We start from the raw sequence: 17492 nt of genomic DNA, 5'->3' as shown, positions 1-17492 counted from the left end.
GTGCCAAGTTTGGTTCAATTCAATCATTGGTGGAGTTCAGAATGCTCTTTGGTTGTAGGTGAACTATAAATCTCAGGAGAACCTAAAGCAGTGTTTCTCAACCTGGGGATCAGGACCCCTGGGGCTGGTCATGAGGGGGGTGTCAGAGGGGTCGCTAAAGACCATCCGGAAACACAGTATTTTCTGTTGGTCATGGCGATTCGATGTGGGAAGTTAGGCCCAATTCCATCACTGGTGGGGTTCAGAATGCTCTTTGTAGGTGAACTATACATCCCAGCAACGACAACTCCCAAATGTCATGGTTTATTTCCCCCAAACTCTACCAGTGTTCATATTTGGGCATTATAAGTATTTGTGCCAAGTTTGGTCCAGATCCATCATTGTCGGAGTCCACAGTGCTCTCTGGAGGTAGGTGAACTACAACTCCCAAACTCAAGGTCAATGCCCACCAAACCCTTCCAGCTGGTCATGGGAGTTCTGTGTGCCAAGTTTAGTTCAGTTTCATCATTGGCGGAGTTGAGAATGCAGTTTGATCGTAGGTGGACTACAAATCCCAGCAACCACAACTCTCAAATGACAAAATCAATCTCTCCCGACCCTACCAGTATACAAATTGGGTTTTTGTGCCAAATTTGGTCCTGTGAATCAAAATGCACCCTGGCTATCAGGTATTTACATGGTGATTCATAATAGGAGCAAAATTACAGTAGCAACGAAAACAATGTTATGGTTGGGGGTCACCACAACAGGGGGAAGTGGATTAAGGGGTCGCGGCATTAGGAAGGCCGAGAAACGCTGTTCTAGGTCCTCAAGGTGATTCTATGGCATGTCACAGAGTTGGGTCGGAGACTTCCTATGCTGTGTTTTGGCCCACATTGGGAGCCTTTGGAGGGGATACTCTCTGCACATGCTCAAGGGTCCTCTTGGACATTGAGAAACGCTGCCCTACGGTTTTCTTGGCAAGATGTGCCTGTGTACATTTGCCTTCTCTCAGAGGAAGGCAAATGTACACAGGCTGAGAGAGTGTGACTTAAAGGTAAATGTTTTCCCCTGATATAAATTCCAGTCTTGTCCGACTCTGGTGCTCATCTCCATTTCTAAGCCGAAGAGCCGGCGTTGCCCGTAGACACCTCCAAGGTCATGTGGCCAGCATGACTGCAAGGAGCGCCGTTACCTACCTATTGATCTACTCACATTCGCATGTTTTCGAACTGCTAGGTTGGCAGAAGCTGGGGCTGACTTACCCAAGGGGTTTTCCATGGCCGAGCAGAGATTACAAGCCACAGAAGCCCTGAGATTTTTGAAGTGTGTCACGAACCACGTTGACAGAATACTGATGATCGGATGAAGCAATCCCCACCTTTGTGTGCCCCACGGATGCCCACTCTTCCCCCCAATCCAGACCAAGAGGCGCCGGGTTTTCTCAAAATAAAGATTTATTCCGTAACAAGAACATTGAATCAGCACCCGTCGGGCGAGAGAGAGAGAGAAAGAGAACTCACATTGAAAAACAGCTCCAAATCGTGTCGGTCAAAGTCTATGGTACAACAAGCCACTGTCAGGAAGGGGAAAGAGCAAGGTTATGGGGGGGGGGGATATGAAAGAAAAAGGGGGTTCTGCCCCGTCCTATCAAGAATTTGCCCCCCCTCCCCAAAATGAAGTGCCAGGACCCCAGCTTGGCTGGAAGAAGGCACCAAAGCCCTGTAATAATGAGACACTGTTGTCCAAAATGACGATATTCCAGTTGGAGGGTGCCGAACCCATTGATTCCAACCTGCGATGAAGGCCTTCCGGGGAGCGGAAAAGAGAAACGTGGGCTTGAAAAGGGGAGTTCAAGGCGGGTTCAAGCCCTTGGTGCCGAGTTCCAGAGGGGTTTCAAAAGGAAGTTTGGGGGCAATTTCCCATCTTGGCTCAAGATATCGTGGCACTGGAGTGGGGCTTTATGGCGTGGCTGCCCATCCAAAGGGAAGGAAAGGAAGAGGAGAACGTAACAAGGGGGGTTAATAGCAAAGGTATAGAAAAATCCCATTCCCCAGGTTTTGAAAACCAACAAAAATCCAGGGAGAACGCACCATCTGATCAAGACGGGAGCTTTCGATGCACAAGTCAAGGAGAAATGGATGATATAGAAAATATTATCTGTATATTTATACACACACACACACACAATGTAATACTTTGTGCACACACGCACACACACAGTCGTTCACCCACATAAACACACACATGGCTCTTTGTGCAAGGCCCGTTTCGAGGATTTTACAGTACAAGGGAAAAACTGAGAAAAAGGGGGGAAATGGAGGGAGAAGCGGAAAGTCATCTGCAAACAAAGGTGGGAAATGGAGGGTTGTAGAGGAAGCGGAAGTCATCTACAAACAAAAGGGGGAAATGGAGGGTCAAAGATGACAAAGCGGAAGTCATCCGCGAACAAAATTGGAAACTGGAGGGTTGAAGATGACAAAGTGGGAGTCATCCGCGAACAAAAGAGGAAAATGGAGGGTCGAAGATGACAAAGAGGAAGTCACCTGCGAACAAAATGGGAAAATGGAGGGTCGAAGATGACAAAGAGGAAGTCATCCGCGAACAAAATGGGAAAATGGAGGGTCAAAGATGACAAAGTGGAAGTCATCCACGAACAAAATTGGAAACTGGAGGGTTGAAGATGACAAAGAGGAAGTCATCCGCAAACAAAAGGGGAAAATGGGGGGTCGAAGATGACAAAGAGGAAGTCATCCGCGAACAAAATGGGGGAAATGGAGGGTTAAAGAGGATGAAGCGGAAGTAATCTGTGAGCAAAGGTTTTCATGGGTTAGAAGGAAGGATCCATACCAGTCTTGAAGAATGCCCTTTGGAAAAAGAACAGCAGCACAAAAATTGTAACTCGTTTCCCTCCCCCTCGGCAAAAGGATCTAACTTGGGGTATTCAGATGGAGACTTGGCGTTCCAGTTTTGATTTTGGGATCCAGATGGATGCAGAAAAAACCTCCTTTTCCTTGACAGAAAGAGAGCTTGGGGTTCTGTTTCCTGGAAGGGACATAAAAGGACACCCCTAAAGTCTCCCTCGTGCCCGAGAAAAGGAACTGAAGAACGGAAAGGCACAGATTTGGCTTCCGGAGGCCTTGGTGAGGTGCGGAGAGGTTCTTCCCGTCCCACTCCGATATGAAATCCATTCAGGAAAAAAAACCTTGGCAAAAAACGAGAGACAAAAACGTGAAAATAAAGGCAGGGTGAACCACGAATTCCATAGGGGATGCCTAAGAAATAGATGGCCAGAAAACACTCTCAAAGAAAGGGAAGGATGGAGAGGGGAAAGTCCCCAAAAGAAGCAAATGCCCAAACAATAGAAAAACGGATGAGGCACAAGAGATGACCAAGGTGGACAACGGGAAGGCAAAGGGGCCGCAACAGACCTTGGAGGACTTCACCCCTCCATTATCCCCCCCCCCAAAAGAAACCATTTGCCCCAAAATGCCTTTTAGGAGTGTGAGAGGCTATTTCGGCCATGTTTTTAGGCTGAGAGAATAAATTCCTGTTCGTAAAGAGGGACTAAAACGGCCCAGATGCCCCTCAAAACAAGCCGAAAATAGCCCAATGTTTCCAAGAGGGCATCATACACACATACATATATATATATATTTAAAACCTTATTTTTTTGGGGGGGGGTTGTATGTAAATAGAAAATTCAGCAGAAACAAACAAGACATCCCTAAAATTATTTTGAGGAGAGGGATCAATAAGAGAGTGCAGACGTTTTGGCACAAAACATCCCGACAAAATAAAAACAAAGCAAGACAAACACGGCGGGAGGAGGAGACGGAGACATGGCCATGATTCGGATATTTCAGAGGAATTCGGATATTCCAGTTTACGACCGAGATCCAGGAGGGAAGCTCCTTCCGCAAAAGAAGAGACGAGACCCCCCTTCCAAAATAAGAGTTATCTACATTGGTTCTGCTATGTACAGTGTACGAAATTGTTTTGCCCCTTCCTCTTTGGACTTGAAGGGTTGAAATGATGGGCACTCTTTAGGCAAAAGGTTATAGGGACCAGAGAGGAGGGAAATATATATATATTTATATATCTATATATCTATTTATATCTATAAAGTCAGTTTCTCTCAAACAGAAAAGAGGGCGTCTTGACGACGATTTGTAACTCGGGGAGAACCCAAAGGGAAAACGACGTTGTCGCAGAATCGAGAATTATTTTTTTTTAAAAAAAGCAAACTCAAAAAGGCCCCCAGTTTTATTCAAGTAATGAAAGGGCTTTTTAAAAAAGTAAAATAAATAAAAAAGAGGTTTGTTTTAAGAGAACACGCACCTTCCAAAAATTTTTCTGTATCTCTAAATTTGAATTGGGAAAGACTCGCTCGCAAGCCCGTCACCTGCCTTCTCCATTTGTGAATGGATTTTCCTAATTCTCGAATCCGGGACGGGAAGCGTGTGGCCTTCCCAGATGTGATTCCCAAGTGAATTTGGCCAGTCCAAGACTTTTTTTTGCCTTGGGGCCAGGAGGGAACACTGGGTGGGGAGTGCCCGGCAAAGGACGGGGCAGGTCCCGGTCATCCTCCGCTTGTCCTCCCAGCGACTGCCCCGATTCTCCTTCCCATCCTCCTCCTGATCCTTAGGCTCTCCTCTTCGCTGGAAGGAGGGCAGGACATGCAGCGGCTGAGTGTGCTCCGGGGGGGGGGGGGGTGTCTCAGCAGCAGCATGCTTTCCTCGAGCCATCCTCCTGGCATGAGTATGGGGTCACTCACACCATCCTTCTGCCAGGAGGAGGGTGAGAAACACAGTAGGTGAGAGCGCTTTGGGCTCTCATCCGCCACGTGCCTTCCTCCTGGCATAAGGATGGGGTCACTTGCATCGTCCTTTTGCCAGGAGGAGGGCGAGAAAAACATTGGCTGAGAGTGCTCCGGAGGGCTCTTAGCTGCTGCGTGCTTTCCTAAAGCTGTCCTCCTGGCATAAGGATGGGTCGCTCACACCTTATGCTAGGAGGAGGGTGAGAAACACAGTGGCTGAGAGTGCTTTGGAGGGCTCTCAGCTGCTGCATGCCTTCCTCAAGCCGTCCTCCTGGCATAAGGATGGGGGTGAGAAAAACAGTGGCTGAGAGTGCTCTCAAGGGCTCTCAGCCACCGTGTGCCTTGCTCGAGTCATCCTTCCGGTATAAGGATGGGGTCATTCACACCTTATGCTGGGAGGAGGATGAGAAACAGTGGCCGAGAGTGCTCTGGAGAGCTCTCAGCCACCGCGTGCCTTGCTTGAGCTGTCCTCCTGGCATAAGGATGGAGACACTTGCACCATCCTTATGCCGGGAGGAGGGTGAGAAACACAGTGGCCGAGAGTGCTCTGGAGGGCTCTCAGCCACCGCGTGCCTTCCTTGAGCCATCCTCCTGGCATAAGGATGGAGTCACTTGCACCATTCTTATGCCGGGAGGAAGGTGAGAAACACAGTGGCTGAGAGTGCTTTGGAGGGCTCTCAGCCACCACGTGCCTTGCTCGAGTCGTCCTCCTGGCATAAGGATGGAGTCACTTGCACCATCCTTATGCCGGGAGGAGGGTGAGAAACACAGTGGCCAGGAGTGCTCCAGAGGGTTCACAGCTACTACATGCCTTCCTCCCACATATTTTTGGCATAAGGATCCGGCGTGCCACCAAGTCCTTATGCCAAGAGGACAGGGAAAATGAGGAGGACCTGAAGTTAGTACCCAGGGAGCCGCATCTGGTCCACGGGCCTTAGTTTGCCCATGCCTGCTTTAGAAGGAAACCCAGAAGCTGAAAGAACTGGCAGATCGTTCATAGGAATAAGGATAATTTGGCACAAATATCAATATTTTTGCCCTCTGCATACCCAATAGGATTGTACAATGAAACAAGAAAAAGAGTTCAAAGCAAACACGGAGATGCTCAGGATCTTTCCACTGTCTAACCACTGACTAGACAGAATTTTGAAACAGATGAACCTCAAATAGCACCACGTTAACTCCATATGAGGAAGAAAAATGCAGAGCAAAGGACGGGAAAGACCTGGTTTCCCCCCTTCTTGAGGAGGATGTTCTCTTAAGACAAAGCCCTCAAAACCAAAACCCACTGCTGAAGTTTATCAATTTCCAAAAAACAAAAAATATATGTTTTTTAATATGAAAATATCAAAAACCAAAAAAAATGAAACCCTGTGATGATATTGCAGTCGCTTGCATGGGGAAGAAGAGGGGACACCACGATGAAACTGGCCACCTCGAAACCTACATGCAACAAGAACGGTAAAAATGAACAAACATATATATATTGGGGGGGGGGGGGAATATAAAAAAAATTATCCTAACTAATAAAGTGCATGTCTCAATATATATTACATCTGCCCCATTTGAAGAACATAACAAGGAGGTTGCCAAAATTTGGGGTGAAGGAGAAAGAGGACCCAAGTTCACATGGTATTGTACAGTGGGTTGGTGGTACGCTTGCGGTCGCTCGCTTTCCGCGGTCTTCTGGGAGGTCGAGTTCGACTGTGTGGATAGCGAGGGAGGGCCGGGACAGCCGCGGATACCGAGGGCGTTGCAGCCGTTTGGGTGCTAGTCAATTTGGCGTCTGGGAGCGCCTGGGCAGGATCGAACTCTTTGGTGTATTGGACCAAAGGCCTCTCCACCGGGCTGCTCAGAGCAATGCGCTCCGTCAGTTTGAGCGGTTCCACTAAATGCACTGTGGGTTGGGGCGACAAGGGAGCGGGCGCCGGGGCGGAAGAGCTGGGACCCCCACGCCCCAACGCCGGGAGAGCGTCTCTCCCGGGCAAGTCGTCTTTCGACAAGTTCAGGCGGTCCAGCTTGGCCAAGGAGGCGGAGCGCTTCATGTGGGACGGGGCGGTGAGGCCTGCTTGCCGGACCCGGGTGCCCAACTCCTTGGCGTGGCGCTTGGGGCCTTTGAGATCGCCACCGCTAAATCTGCGGGGCAGGAGGAGGCAAAGCGGGGAGGTGGCGGATGCGGATACTTCCGGGGGCCGCCCCGCCGCCATGGCTCCCAACGTGCGAGGCGAAACGAAGTCCTCTTGGCTCCAGTGCGTCAAGGTGCCCTCGCTCCCCCGGCGTAGCGCACCTCCTCTCTCCTTGAAGGCAAACTGTCCGTTCCCGGCGTAACCCTTCCGGGGCGTTGGGTCGGGATCCGAGCTCGAGCTGTCCTGAGTGACGCCCTCCAAGCGGAAGAGGGGCGGGCAATCCCAACACAGCACGGGCGGACATCTTGCCTGCTTTGTGCACGAAGAAGCCGTACCCAGAGTTTTCTCCTCCTCCGCTTGCTCCTCAGGACTACTCAATGAGAAGACGGCTTTCCTCGGATTCCCACTGTTGAGCTCGGAAGGTCTGAGCGGAAGCGATGCTTCGATGAGATCCTGGGAGCACGAGGCCGCATTGCAGTTTTCATCCACCACCGGAGAGGTTGCCCCCGCCTTGTTTTTCTCCAATGCCTCTTGCATGCCACTCCTGTCCGCCGTGGTTACGTCCAGGGTCCTGACCGCATGGGTGTACTCGATGATCTCGATCCTTTTGGGGAGGAGTAGGCGGCAAGGAGCCGAGCTCTTCTCCTGGCTTTCCACAGAAGCCATCGTCCTCTGCTCTTTGGCCAACCACGTCAGCTCAGCGGATAGGGAAGGAGAGGAAGGCCTTTCGGTGGACTGTTCGGAACGACTTCCGTTCCCAGCATTGGCAGCTCTCGAGGTCTCCTTGGAGAGCTGGGTCTGCTCCGGAGAGGGTTCTTCATTCTTGCCCTTCGCAGAGAGGTCGGTTGCCCCAGATTCGTTCTTCGAGTTCTTCCGGGTGGGTAAGGCGACGGCGGGGCAAGCGTTCTGCAGCTCTTGCTCCTGCCTCAAGCGCTCTTCAAACTCAAGGGTGGCCCGCCGTACTGAACCCGGACACCATTTCGGTCCAGGGTTGACGTGACCTTCCGCTCGGCCTTCTGCCAAGTCACCGCTTTCTTCTGGGTCTGGGACAATAACCGGCTCTTGGTCCAGTTTCAAAGGCAAGTCTCTCGTCACTTCTTTGGGGACGGAGCCGCCTCCCTCGCCCGGTTCAGCTTTCCCAGGCTTGCCTTCCCAGGCCCAGACCGATTCTGCCGGTAACTCGTGGACGGTGTTTCTCTTTGGCGCTGGAACCGGGTTGTTCAAAGCATCCGTCTTCGCTTGGCCTGCTCCCTGGTGGATCGACTCAATTTCCGTGACTATTTCTTTCACCGAGATGGCGTTTTCCGAATGGGATCGCGTCAGGCCACAAACCTTGAGGGGGATGGGAAGAGAAAGCAAAAAGACAAAGAAAAGAAGCATGAAGTCTCACCATAAAGGAAAGGCAAAGGTTTCCCCGACATTAACCGCCCCAAGACCTTTTCTATCGAGAATGTGTTTCTTTTACAACCCGAAAGACAGTTGCATCTGTCAAGTAGGAAAATAAGGTACCACCTTAAAGTGTGGGGAGGCTAAATTAACTGATTTAGGAGGCCATAAAGAAGACTCCAGCAAAGCATTCCAGTGGGGAAGCATGCGGGGAGTGCGGAAGTGCTTCATCAGCGTCGCAGATGGACGATGAAAGCGACAGCTCCCCTGGCGGCCAGAAAAAGTTAAATTGCCTCTGTGTATGTTGGTATGTTAAAAATTGGCATTGAATGTTTGCCTTATATGTGTATACTGTAATCCGCCCTGAGTCCCCTGTGGGGTGAGAAGAAGGGCAGAATATAAAAGCTGTAAATAAATAATAAATAAATAAATTTACTTCAATATATATTTCGGAAGCTAAAGTTCTGACTCTGCAATCTTGTGCCTTCCCAAGAATAGAAGCACACCCCAGTTTCACCACAGGTAAGTTTCTGCTGGTTATGAAGTTTACTTCTGGTACTCTGCTATATTTATGGTGGTATCACCCCAAATGACGCTTATTTTGAACCTAACAGCTCAGAATCACCAACAAGGGTTATGGGCCCAGCGCGCTTCGGCTGCACCACTTTCCTATATTTATAACTAGCTGTCCCCTGGCACGCATTGCTGTGGCCCAGTCTGTGTAGATGTGTTTTGAGTGTGTATATATTTGTGTGTATGTGTCCATCGCAGGCGCGATTGGTGGGGACGAGGGAGAGGGCCTTCTCGGTGGTGGCCCCTCAACTCTGGAACTCACTCCCCAAGGACATCAGGCATGCCCCAACGTTGGCAGTCTTTAGAAGGAGCCTGAAAACGTGGTTGCTCTAGTGTGCCTTCCCAGAATAAGGAAACTCCCAGCAATATGTCCTAGAAATGTGTCATCAAAAATAGCCATGCGTGTCAGTGCTGACACGCATGTCATAGGTTCACCATCACAGGCCTAGGGAGATAAATTGCCTATTGAAAAAATAATAGCATGTCCTTTCCCACGTTTTGTACCTTTAGCTGGTCGTCCTCCAGAGAAGATTCCTCCGATGCCTGTGGGGAGTTGCCTGCGGAGTTGTTTCTTGGCCGAGCCTCTTCCGTGGCTTCCGAAGGCGACAGCTCCAAGGCCGAGATCCTGGAGAGGCCGTTCCGGTTGCCGACTTGCTCCTCCGTCCTGGAATGGGAGCACGCTCGGGGCCGGCTCTCCTGAGAGAGCTCCACAAACTTCTCCAAGGCACTGAAGAAGTCGATCCGGTCGGCACCAAAGTCAGCCTCCTGCCCCTCGGGTTGCGTCGGCACAACGGCCAGCGTTGGCGGGCTGGGAGAGTTCTGTCCGGAAACGTCTCGCAAGCAAGACTCCAGCTCTTCCATGGGCATCAAGTGAACGTTCCCGTCTCCTTGCTTGAGGGCGTCGCTTTCCAAATCCTCTACCGCCAAGTCCGGGAATCCGGCCCCCACCTCCAAGGCCCCTCCTTGCTGCAGTAAGGCATCCGACGCATCGCAATTGTCCAAAGGGAACGGAGCGTCGTCCAAGCAACACCCGGAGGGACAGCCGTTGAGGTTGTTCAAGTTCAACTTGTCCTCCAACTGCTCAGTGTTGTAGTCTCGCGACGATATCTCCAGCTGGATCACCCGCTCCTTGTTGCACAGGTTTCCTAAGAGATTGGGGCCGGAATGGCACAGGGGTTCAAGGGGAGGGCCGGCGGGGAGGCCCGGCAACGTTGGCGCGTGTTGGAGGCAATTGGAGATCTTGTTCTCCGAGATCTGGTCGGCCGAGGTCGTGATCTCCTTCTTGCTGACCTCCATCCCAGATTTGCCCATGGGCTCGTGGTGGTCGGAGAGATCGCTGTCCGAGTGCGAGCGCCACAACTTGTTGTGCCTCTGCTTGCTGGTGGAGAGAAAAGAACTGGGATTAAGATGGGCTTCAAGTCTGGCTTAGATACAATCAGAGAAGAGAAAACACCACTGCATCTCGGACAGGATTAGGCCGAGAAAGATACAAATGCTCCCTTCCTCGATCACATTCCGCACAGAATTCTGAAATTGGTAAAACTTCTGCAAACACAGGAACACGCCGGAGGATCTCGAGATTTCTAGAGAATGAATCAAATCTATTCTCAACCATCGAGTCCCCTTTGGGGAGATGGTGGTGGGATACAAATAAAGTTTATTATTACTATTGTTTGTTTATTTATTTAGGGTTTTTGTATCTTGTCCTTTCTGAACCTCCTCAGAGGGACTCAGGACGGCTAACAAAGCGGCACCCCATGGCGCCCACATCAAAACATAAATATACAATTAACAACAATGTAATAATAACAATATAAAACCATATAAACAATATAGACAACCACGCTCTGGTTACATCCCGTATAGACTACTGCAACGCTCTCTACGTGGGGTTGCCTCTGAAGACTGCCCGGAAGCTTCAACTAGTCCAACGAGCGACAGCCAGACTACTAACAGGAGCGGGCTACAGGGAACATATGACTCCTCTGTTGCGCCAGCTCCACTGACTGCCAATTAGCTTCCGAGCACAATTCAATGTGCTGGTGTTGACCTATAAATCCCTAAACGACTCCAGCCCAGTTTACCTGTTTGAACAGATTCTCCCCTATGAACCATCAAGGTTGTTAAGATCTTCTGGAGGGGTCCTGTTCTCGGTCCCACCACCCTCACAATCGCGTTTGGTGGGGATGAGGGACAGAGCCTTCTTGGTGGTAGCCCCTTGGCTCTGGAACTCTCTCCCACTGGAGATTAGACCTGCCCCTTCCCTCCTGACTTTTAGGAAGCTGGCAAAATCGTGGCTTTGGAATATAGCATTTGCAGAATGATGACTGAGTCAATAATTGCTGACCACACTGACGGATGGTGATGAATTTGTGATTCTACTCTGACACCCTGGCCTTATGTAATTGTATGATCTGTATTTTAATGTATTTTATGTATTGATGCATTATGATGCGTTATGTTTTATCCTAATTGTCTATGAATCTCCTGTTGTGAACCGGCCTGAGTCCCTCTTCGAAGGTCGAGAAGACCGGGCTATAAAAGCTTTAAATAATAAAAAACAATATAAAAACGAACAACAAGTAGTCAGCGGTCACCAATTTAATTCAATATCCAAGGGCAGTCCATTATTGTTGTTGTTGTTGTTATTATTATTATTATTATTATCCACAAATAATCAAATCCGCAGAAGTTGAACTCACAAAATGCGGAGGGTCAAAAATACGGCACATTACAGAAGGTCATTTCCATTCCCCAAAAAATCAATCCATAAAAAGTCGAATTTCTCTCGGTACAGACATACGTCTATCACAATAAGGGAATGGCATTCACTCCTGGGTCCTTCCTTATTCTCTAGCAATGGTTGCAAGCTCCTAGTGTTCCCTCGCTACTTCGCGGTTCGCTTTTCGCGGACTCGGTGTTTCGCGGGTTTTTGCCTCCCAGTTTATGAATGGTTGCCATTGCCCAGCGTGACGTTCCAAAAGCAGAGATAGCTAACAACAACAAAAAAGAAGTGCACGGTGCCTTTAAATCTCCCCTCGCTTCTGCCTCACCCATGTATAGCGTCCCTACTTTGCGGATTTTCACTTTTCGCGGGTAGTCCTGGAACACAACACCGCAGTCAGTGAGGGAACACTGTACTTCCTTCAGGAAAAGCTTGGGATCCTTTGGTTCTCTCTCCTCTGAATTGTACTTCGACACCACAGCCGCCAGAGGGAGCACACGCTCCATTCAAAATCCTTCTATGCTTGAAAATGGGCTCCTGGTTGAGACCCCCCCCCCCCCCCAGGTCCTGATACCTAGGCCTCTTTCAAGCAAAGGAGAAAAGTCCTCTGGGGCTAGGAAAACAGTGGCATTTGAAGGGCATCAAGAGGGAAAGATGAGCAATGAAACCCAACCTGACATTTAAGGTAAAGGCAAAGGTTTTCCCTTGACATTATTTATTTATTAGGGTTTAAGATTTTCTGCATATTGCACTTGCCCAGAAATCCAACATGATGCCCCCTGTCACACCCAACACTTTTTAATCTGTACCCATCACTTGGCCCGGCCCTGGTTTTTACTGTGTCATGGTGTAATGTTGTTGTTATTGCTTTATGTTTTTTGATTGGCTTTGAATTGTATTGTTGTTGTTATGCTGCTGTTGTGTTGAGGCCTTGGCCTGCGTAAGCCTCATCAAGTCCTTCGGGAGATGCTAGCGGGGTACAAATAACGTTTAATAATAATAATAATAATAATAATAATAATAATAATGTTTTGCCAGCTCCACTGGCTGCCAGTTTGCTACCGGGCACCATTCAAAGGGCTGGCTTTGGCCTATCAAGCCCTAAATGGACCCTGCCCAAATTACCTGTCCGAGTGCATCTCCCCGTATGAACCATCGCGGAGATTAAGATCCTCCGGGGAGACCCTGCTTTCCGTCTCGCCATTGTGGAGACGAGAGACAGGGCCTTCTCGGTGATGGCTCCCCGGCTATGGAACTCCCTTCCTGGTGAGATCAGGTCGGCCCCCTCCCTCCTGTCCTTTAGAAGGATGCTCAAAACTTGGCTGTGGGACCAAGATTTCAGGACAGGGCAATAATGTTTATGTTTATGTATTGTATGTGAATTTGTGTCCCGGAATTGAATGTTTGCCGTATATATGCTGTGCTTCGCCCTGAGTCCCCTTCGGGGTGAGAAGGGCGGAATATAAATGTTTTACATAAATAAATCCTGTACCCATTACTTTGGCCCGGCCCAGTTTTATTGTGTCTTAGTGTATTGTTTATTGCCTGTTGTTTATATTGCTTTAATTGTTTTTAATTTGCCTTAGGTTTTGTATTGTTGTGTTGTGTGTTGAGGCCTTGGCCTTTGTAAGCCGCATTGAGTCCTTCGGGAGATGCTAGCGGGGTACAAATAAAGTTTAATAATAAATAAATAAATAAATAAATAAAGGTGGTGGGGTATAAATAAAGTTTATTATTATTATTATTATTATTATTATGTATTATTATTATGTATTATTAGTGTTATTAACTCTCTGCTTGTCTTGACCGTTACGCAACCCGAGTTTATCTTTCAGCTCGGCCTGAGCCAGTCCTGTTGTCAAGCGTCCGTTGTTTTGATTGTACTGCCTTCTGGATGAGTTGCTTCGCGGCAATTGCTTTGGGCAGCACGTTTGCTGCCCAAATGAACAGTAGAGAAATATTTTATAAATTAGGGAAAGGAACGCACAGAGTTGTCGTTTATCAGACTGTGACCCTCAGACAGGGGATTCTTTTGAGTGGTGGCACAAAGACGACAACAGGATGGGAGGAATGCAGTTTGCCCCTTGCTGCCGGTTCCCGCTTAATGTGTAATTGGAGATTTGCAGCACTTTCCTTGTGCCGATCAGCCGGGCCTGAAACCCAAGTCTCGACCATGTGAACGTGAATCAGCGCTTGATCTGCCCCGCAGGCAGGTGGAGTTGGTAAACAAGACGACATTGGAGGATAGCAAAGGATAAAAGGGGATCGGAAACACAACCTCACTCTTGCTTTTCTGCTGTTTACCTCGCATTAGTGCTCATTTCTCCGATGGTTTTCATGGCTGGAATCACTGGATTGTTGTAAGTTTTTCGGGGTGTATGGCCATGTTCCAGAAGCGTTCTCTCTGGGCATTTCACCCGCATCTCTGGCAGGCATGGTCCCCCATTTGAGTCTCAAAGGGCGAGTCAACACCATAGAATTAATGCAGTCTGGCACCACTTTTGGGTGCAGCCAGTTCCTGGAGTCTGAAGGCTCCTTTTGGCTCTCTCTTGCCACCTTCAAAGGGTCTGACACTGAACAGGATTCCTTTGGCGGAACACAACATCTCTTTGATTTCCCTTTCCCTCTGAACTGTCATCGTCTCTCTCAGAAGATCACACGGGGACAATATTGTGGGCAAAACAAACTTGCGTGGAAAGGAAAGGAAAACACAAACACACACGGACCAGAGATTGCCATATCAACACGTGTCTTTCCCCAAATCAGATGATGGGGATCTCGGGTTTCGAAAACAAACCGGTTGGATAGAGAGAAGGAAAACAGGGGGAGGGCGTCCAACTGCTCCAAGCTGGCAATGACTTTCCGGACTATATCGTGAGCCAGAAAGCAAAACTGGTGACTTTTTTCACACATGTACAGTGTTCCCTCACTTCTCGTAGGTATTACATTCTAGGACCACTCACGAAAAGTAGGGATGTTATATATGTATATCATAGATATCTATATCTATATCTGTGCGTGTGTGTGCATCTGTATCTCGCGCATATATATATATATATGTGTGTGTGTGTGTGTTTTTGTATATATGTATGTAATATATTGTAAATACATATAATACTTATAATATTATAATTGAATGCAATATAAAAATAATAATAATAATAATAATAATAATAATGGATTATAATTATATATTTTATACTAGCTGTGCCTGCCACGTGTTGCTGTGGCCAGACTTTTCTCTCTCTTTCCCTCCTTTATTTCTCTCCTTCCTTCCCTTTTTTCCCTTTCTCTACCCGTTTCTTTTCTCGCTTCCTTTGCTCTTTAGTTCTATCCCAATACCAAGTCCTAGAAGCACTTTAGTAGAACCAAGATCACTGCACACTGCACTTACTTTATAATCCTACATTCCTCCTGCCACATCAGCACTTTTAATCTTGTACCCATTTCTCTGGCCTGGCCCAGTCTTATAGTGTCTTGATGTCTCGATGTATTGTTATTGCTGTTGTTTATTCTGCTTAACTGTTTTTAATTTGCTTTAGATATTGTATTGTTGTGTTGTGTTTTGAGGCCTTGGCCTTTGTAAGCCGCATCGAGTCCTTTGGGAGATGCTAGCGGGGTACAAATAAAGTTATAATAATAATAATATCCTTCCGTGTCTCTTTCCTTCCTTCCTTCCTTCCCTCCCTCTTTCATTCCTTCTCTCCTTCCTTCCTTCTTTACCTTTCTTTCTTTCCTTCTCTCCTTCTTTCCCTCTTTCTCTCCATCCTTCTCTCCTTCTCTCCATCCCCCTTTCTGTGTATGTGTTTTGTGTGTGCATATATGTGTGTATATATTTCTGTATATATGTGTTTGTGTACATATGTGGTTTTGCACATGCGTTGTAATGTATTTTTTGTTTTTTTGGCTTTTTAAGTCCCTTCCACTGTGTTTTTCAGTGCTTTTATGAGTGATGGTCACTCATTGGCCTGAGAGGTGTCTTGTGTCCAAATTTGGTGTCCATTCGTCCAGTAGTTTTTGAGTTCTGTTAATCCCACAAACGGACATTACATTTTTATTTATATAGCTTACATGTAATATTACTAATAATATTACAATATAATGTTATAATGCAATATAGTAATATTTAATACTGATATTTTACTATACTAATAATATAATATATTGTATGTATATATATATCTTGTAAGTTGCTCTGGGCAACAGCAACTATTGTCCAAAACTGAGAGGCAAAAACCCACGAAACAGCAAGTCCACGAAAAGCGAAATGCAAAGTAGCGAGGGAACACTGTACACCATTAACTTGAAGGAGAGATTACTTACCATTCATAACAAGAAGAATACAATTTTCTACCTTTAACATCAATCATGGCACGATAGTTAAGACTACTGCATTGTGCTGTATGTGGGGTCAACCCTGGGAGTGTGTCCAGAACTATCAATCGCAGCAAGGAAAAGGGACTGGACAGCAACAGCACTCTCATGAGTTCCGATACATTCTCTGTCCATCTATCTTGAGCTTTTGGTAACCATTTCTAGCACTCTGCCCTGTGAGGCCTAGCCCAGGCCTGTTTGGCTCTTACCTGGCCAAGAGGATGCCTTGGTATTCCTCCAGCTGCCTCATGAAGCTGGGGTTGGGCTTGGTGACGGTCCGGCGCTCCTTCACGTAATCGTAGGCCCGGTCGAGGTTCCAGCCGTATTCCTTCATGGCGTACGCGATCACCGTGGAGGCCGAGCGGCTGACTCCCATCTTGCAGTGAACCAGGCACTTGGATCCGTTCTTTCTGCAGAGAGGGAACGAAAGGATGTTTATACGAGGAAGGCAATGCTGACCTCTCCCTGAATACAACCAACGCCTGGGGGAGGGAGGGAAAAAGAAAGAAAGGAGAGACTTGCTTTGCTTTGGAGATGAACTTGTAGGTGTCGTTCCAGTACGCCAACAGGTCCGTTGCCTCCTCGTCATAAACGCGGATGTTGTGGTATTCGAAAACCCCGGGGAAGAAGTTATCGATCTCGCGAGTGACGTTCAGTATGTAGCGTACCCTGTGTAAGAAATGGAAGAGGTGAGAGAGGGAAGGAAGGAAGGAGGGAGGGAGGGATCAGAGGGTGGGAGGGGAGGAGAGGAAGATGAAAGGAAGGAGAGAGGGAAGGAAAGAAAGGAAGGGAGCAGAGGGAGGGTAGGAAGTAAGGAAGGAGAGAGGGAAGGAGTGAAAGAATGGAGGGACAGAGCAGAGGGAGGGGAGGAAGTAAGGAAGGAGGGAAGGAAGGAACAAACAAAGGGAGGGAGGGGAGGAGGGAGGGAGGGAAGAAAGGAATGAGAGAAGTGAGCAGAGGGAGGAAGGGGAGGAAGGAAGGAGAGGAAGAAAGAGGGAGGAAAGGAATGGAGGGAGGGGAGGGAAGGAAGAAGGGAAGGAGCAAATGAAGGGAGGGAGGGGAGAAGGAGGGAAGAAAGGAAGAAGAGAAGGAAGTGAGCAGAGGGAGGGAGGAAGGAGGAAGAAAGGAGGGAAGAAAGGGAGTGGAGGAAGTAAGGAAGGAGGGAAGGAAGGAGCAAACAAAGGGAGGGAGGGAGGGAAGGAGCAGAAGGAGGGAAGAAAGGAAGAGAGAATAAAGTGAGCAGAGGGAGGAACAGGAGGAAGGAAGGAGAGGAAGAAGAAAGGAGAGAAGGAAGGGAGTGGAGGGAGGGGAGGAAGGGAGGGAAGGAGCGAACAAAGGGAGGGAGGGAGGGAAGGAGAGAAGGAAGGAAGGAAGGAAGGAAGGAAGGAAGGAAGGAAGGAAGAAAGAAAGGAGAGAAGGAAGTGAGCAGAGGGAGGGGAAGAAGGAAGGAAGGAAGGGAGCAGAGGGAAGGAGGGTGGGAGGAATGGAAGGAAGGTGCCCCAGACAATGA

General features: G+C 48.3%; 1 protein-coding gene across 1 annotated transcript in view; it reads right to left on the bottom strand.

Moving 5' to 3' along the window:
- Positions 1 to 1418: 1418 nt before the first annotated feature.
- Positions 1419 to 17492, bottom strand: part of SSH2 (slingshot protein phosphatase 2) — a 103414-nt gene continuing 87340 nt past the window's right edge. Inside the window, exons 12-15 of the mRNA XM_067472181.1 lie at positions 16501 to 16651; positions 16192 to 16388; positions 9388 to 10261; positions 1419 to 8256 (exon numbers count right to left, since the gene is read on the bottom strand). Coding sequence (XP_067328282.1) covers positions 6424 to 8256; positions 9388 to 10261; positions 16192 to 16388; positions 16501 to 16651 — 3055 coding nt within the window. The 3' untranslated portion in view covers positions 1419 to 6423. The remainder of the gene's footprint in view (positions 8257 to 9387; positions 10262 to 16191; positions 16389 to 16500; positions 16652 to 17492) is intronic.

Source organism: Anolis sagrei, chromosome 11, assembly GCF_037176765.1.
Source record: "Anolis sagrei isolate rAnoSag1 chromosome 11, rAnoSag1.mat, whole genome shotgun sequence".
In the NCBI taxonomy this organism is placed as follows: Eukaryota; Metazoa; Chordata; class Lepidosauria; order Squamata; family Dactyloidae; genus Anolis; species Anolis sagrei.
The sequence above is the reverse complement of the archived record's forward strand: the minus strand, read 5'-3'. Positions and strand labels throughout refer to the sequence as shown.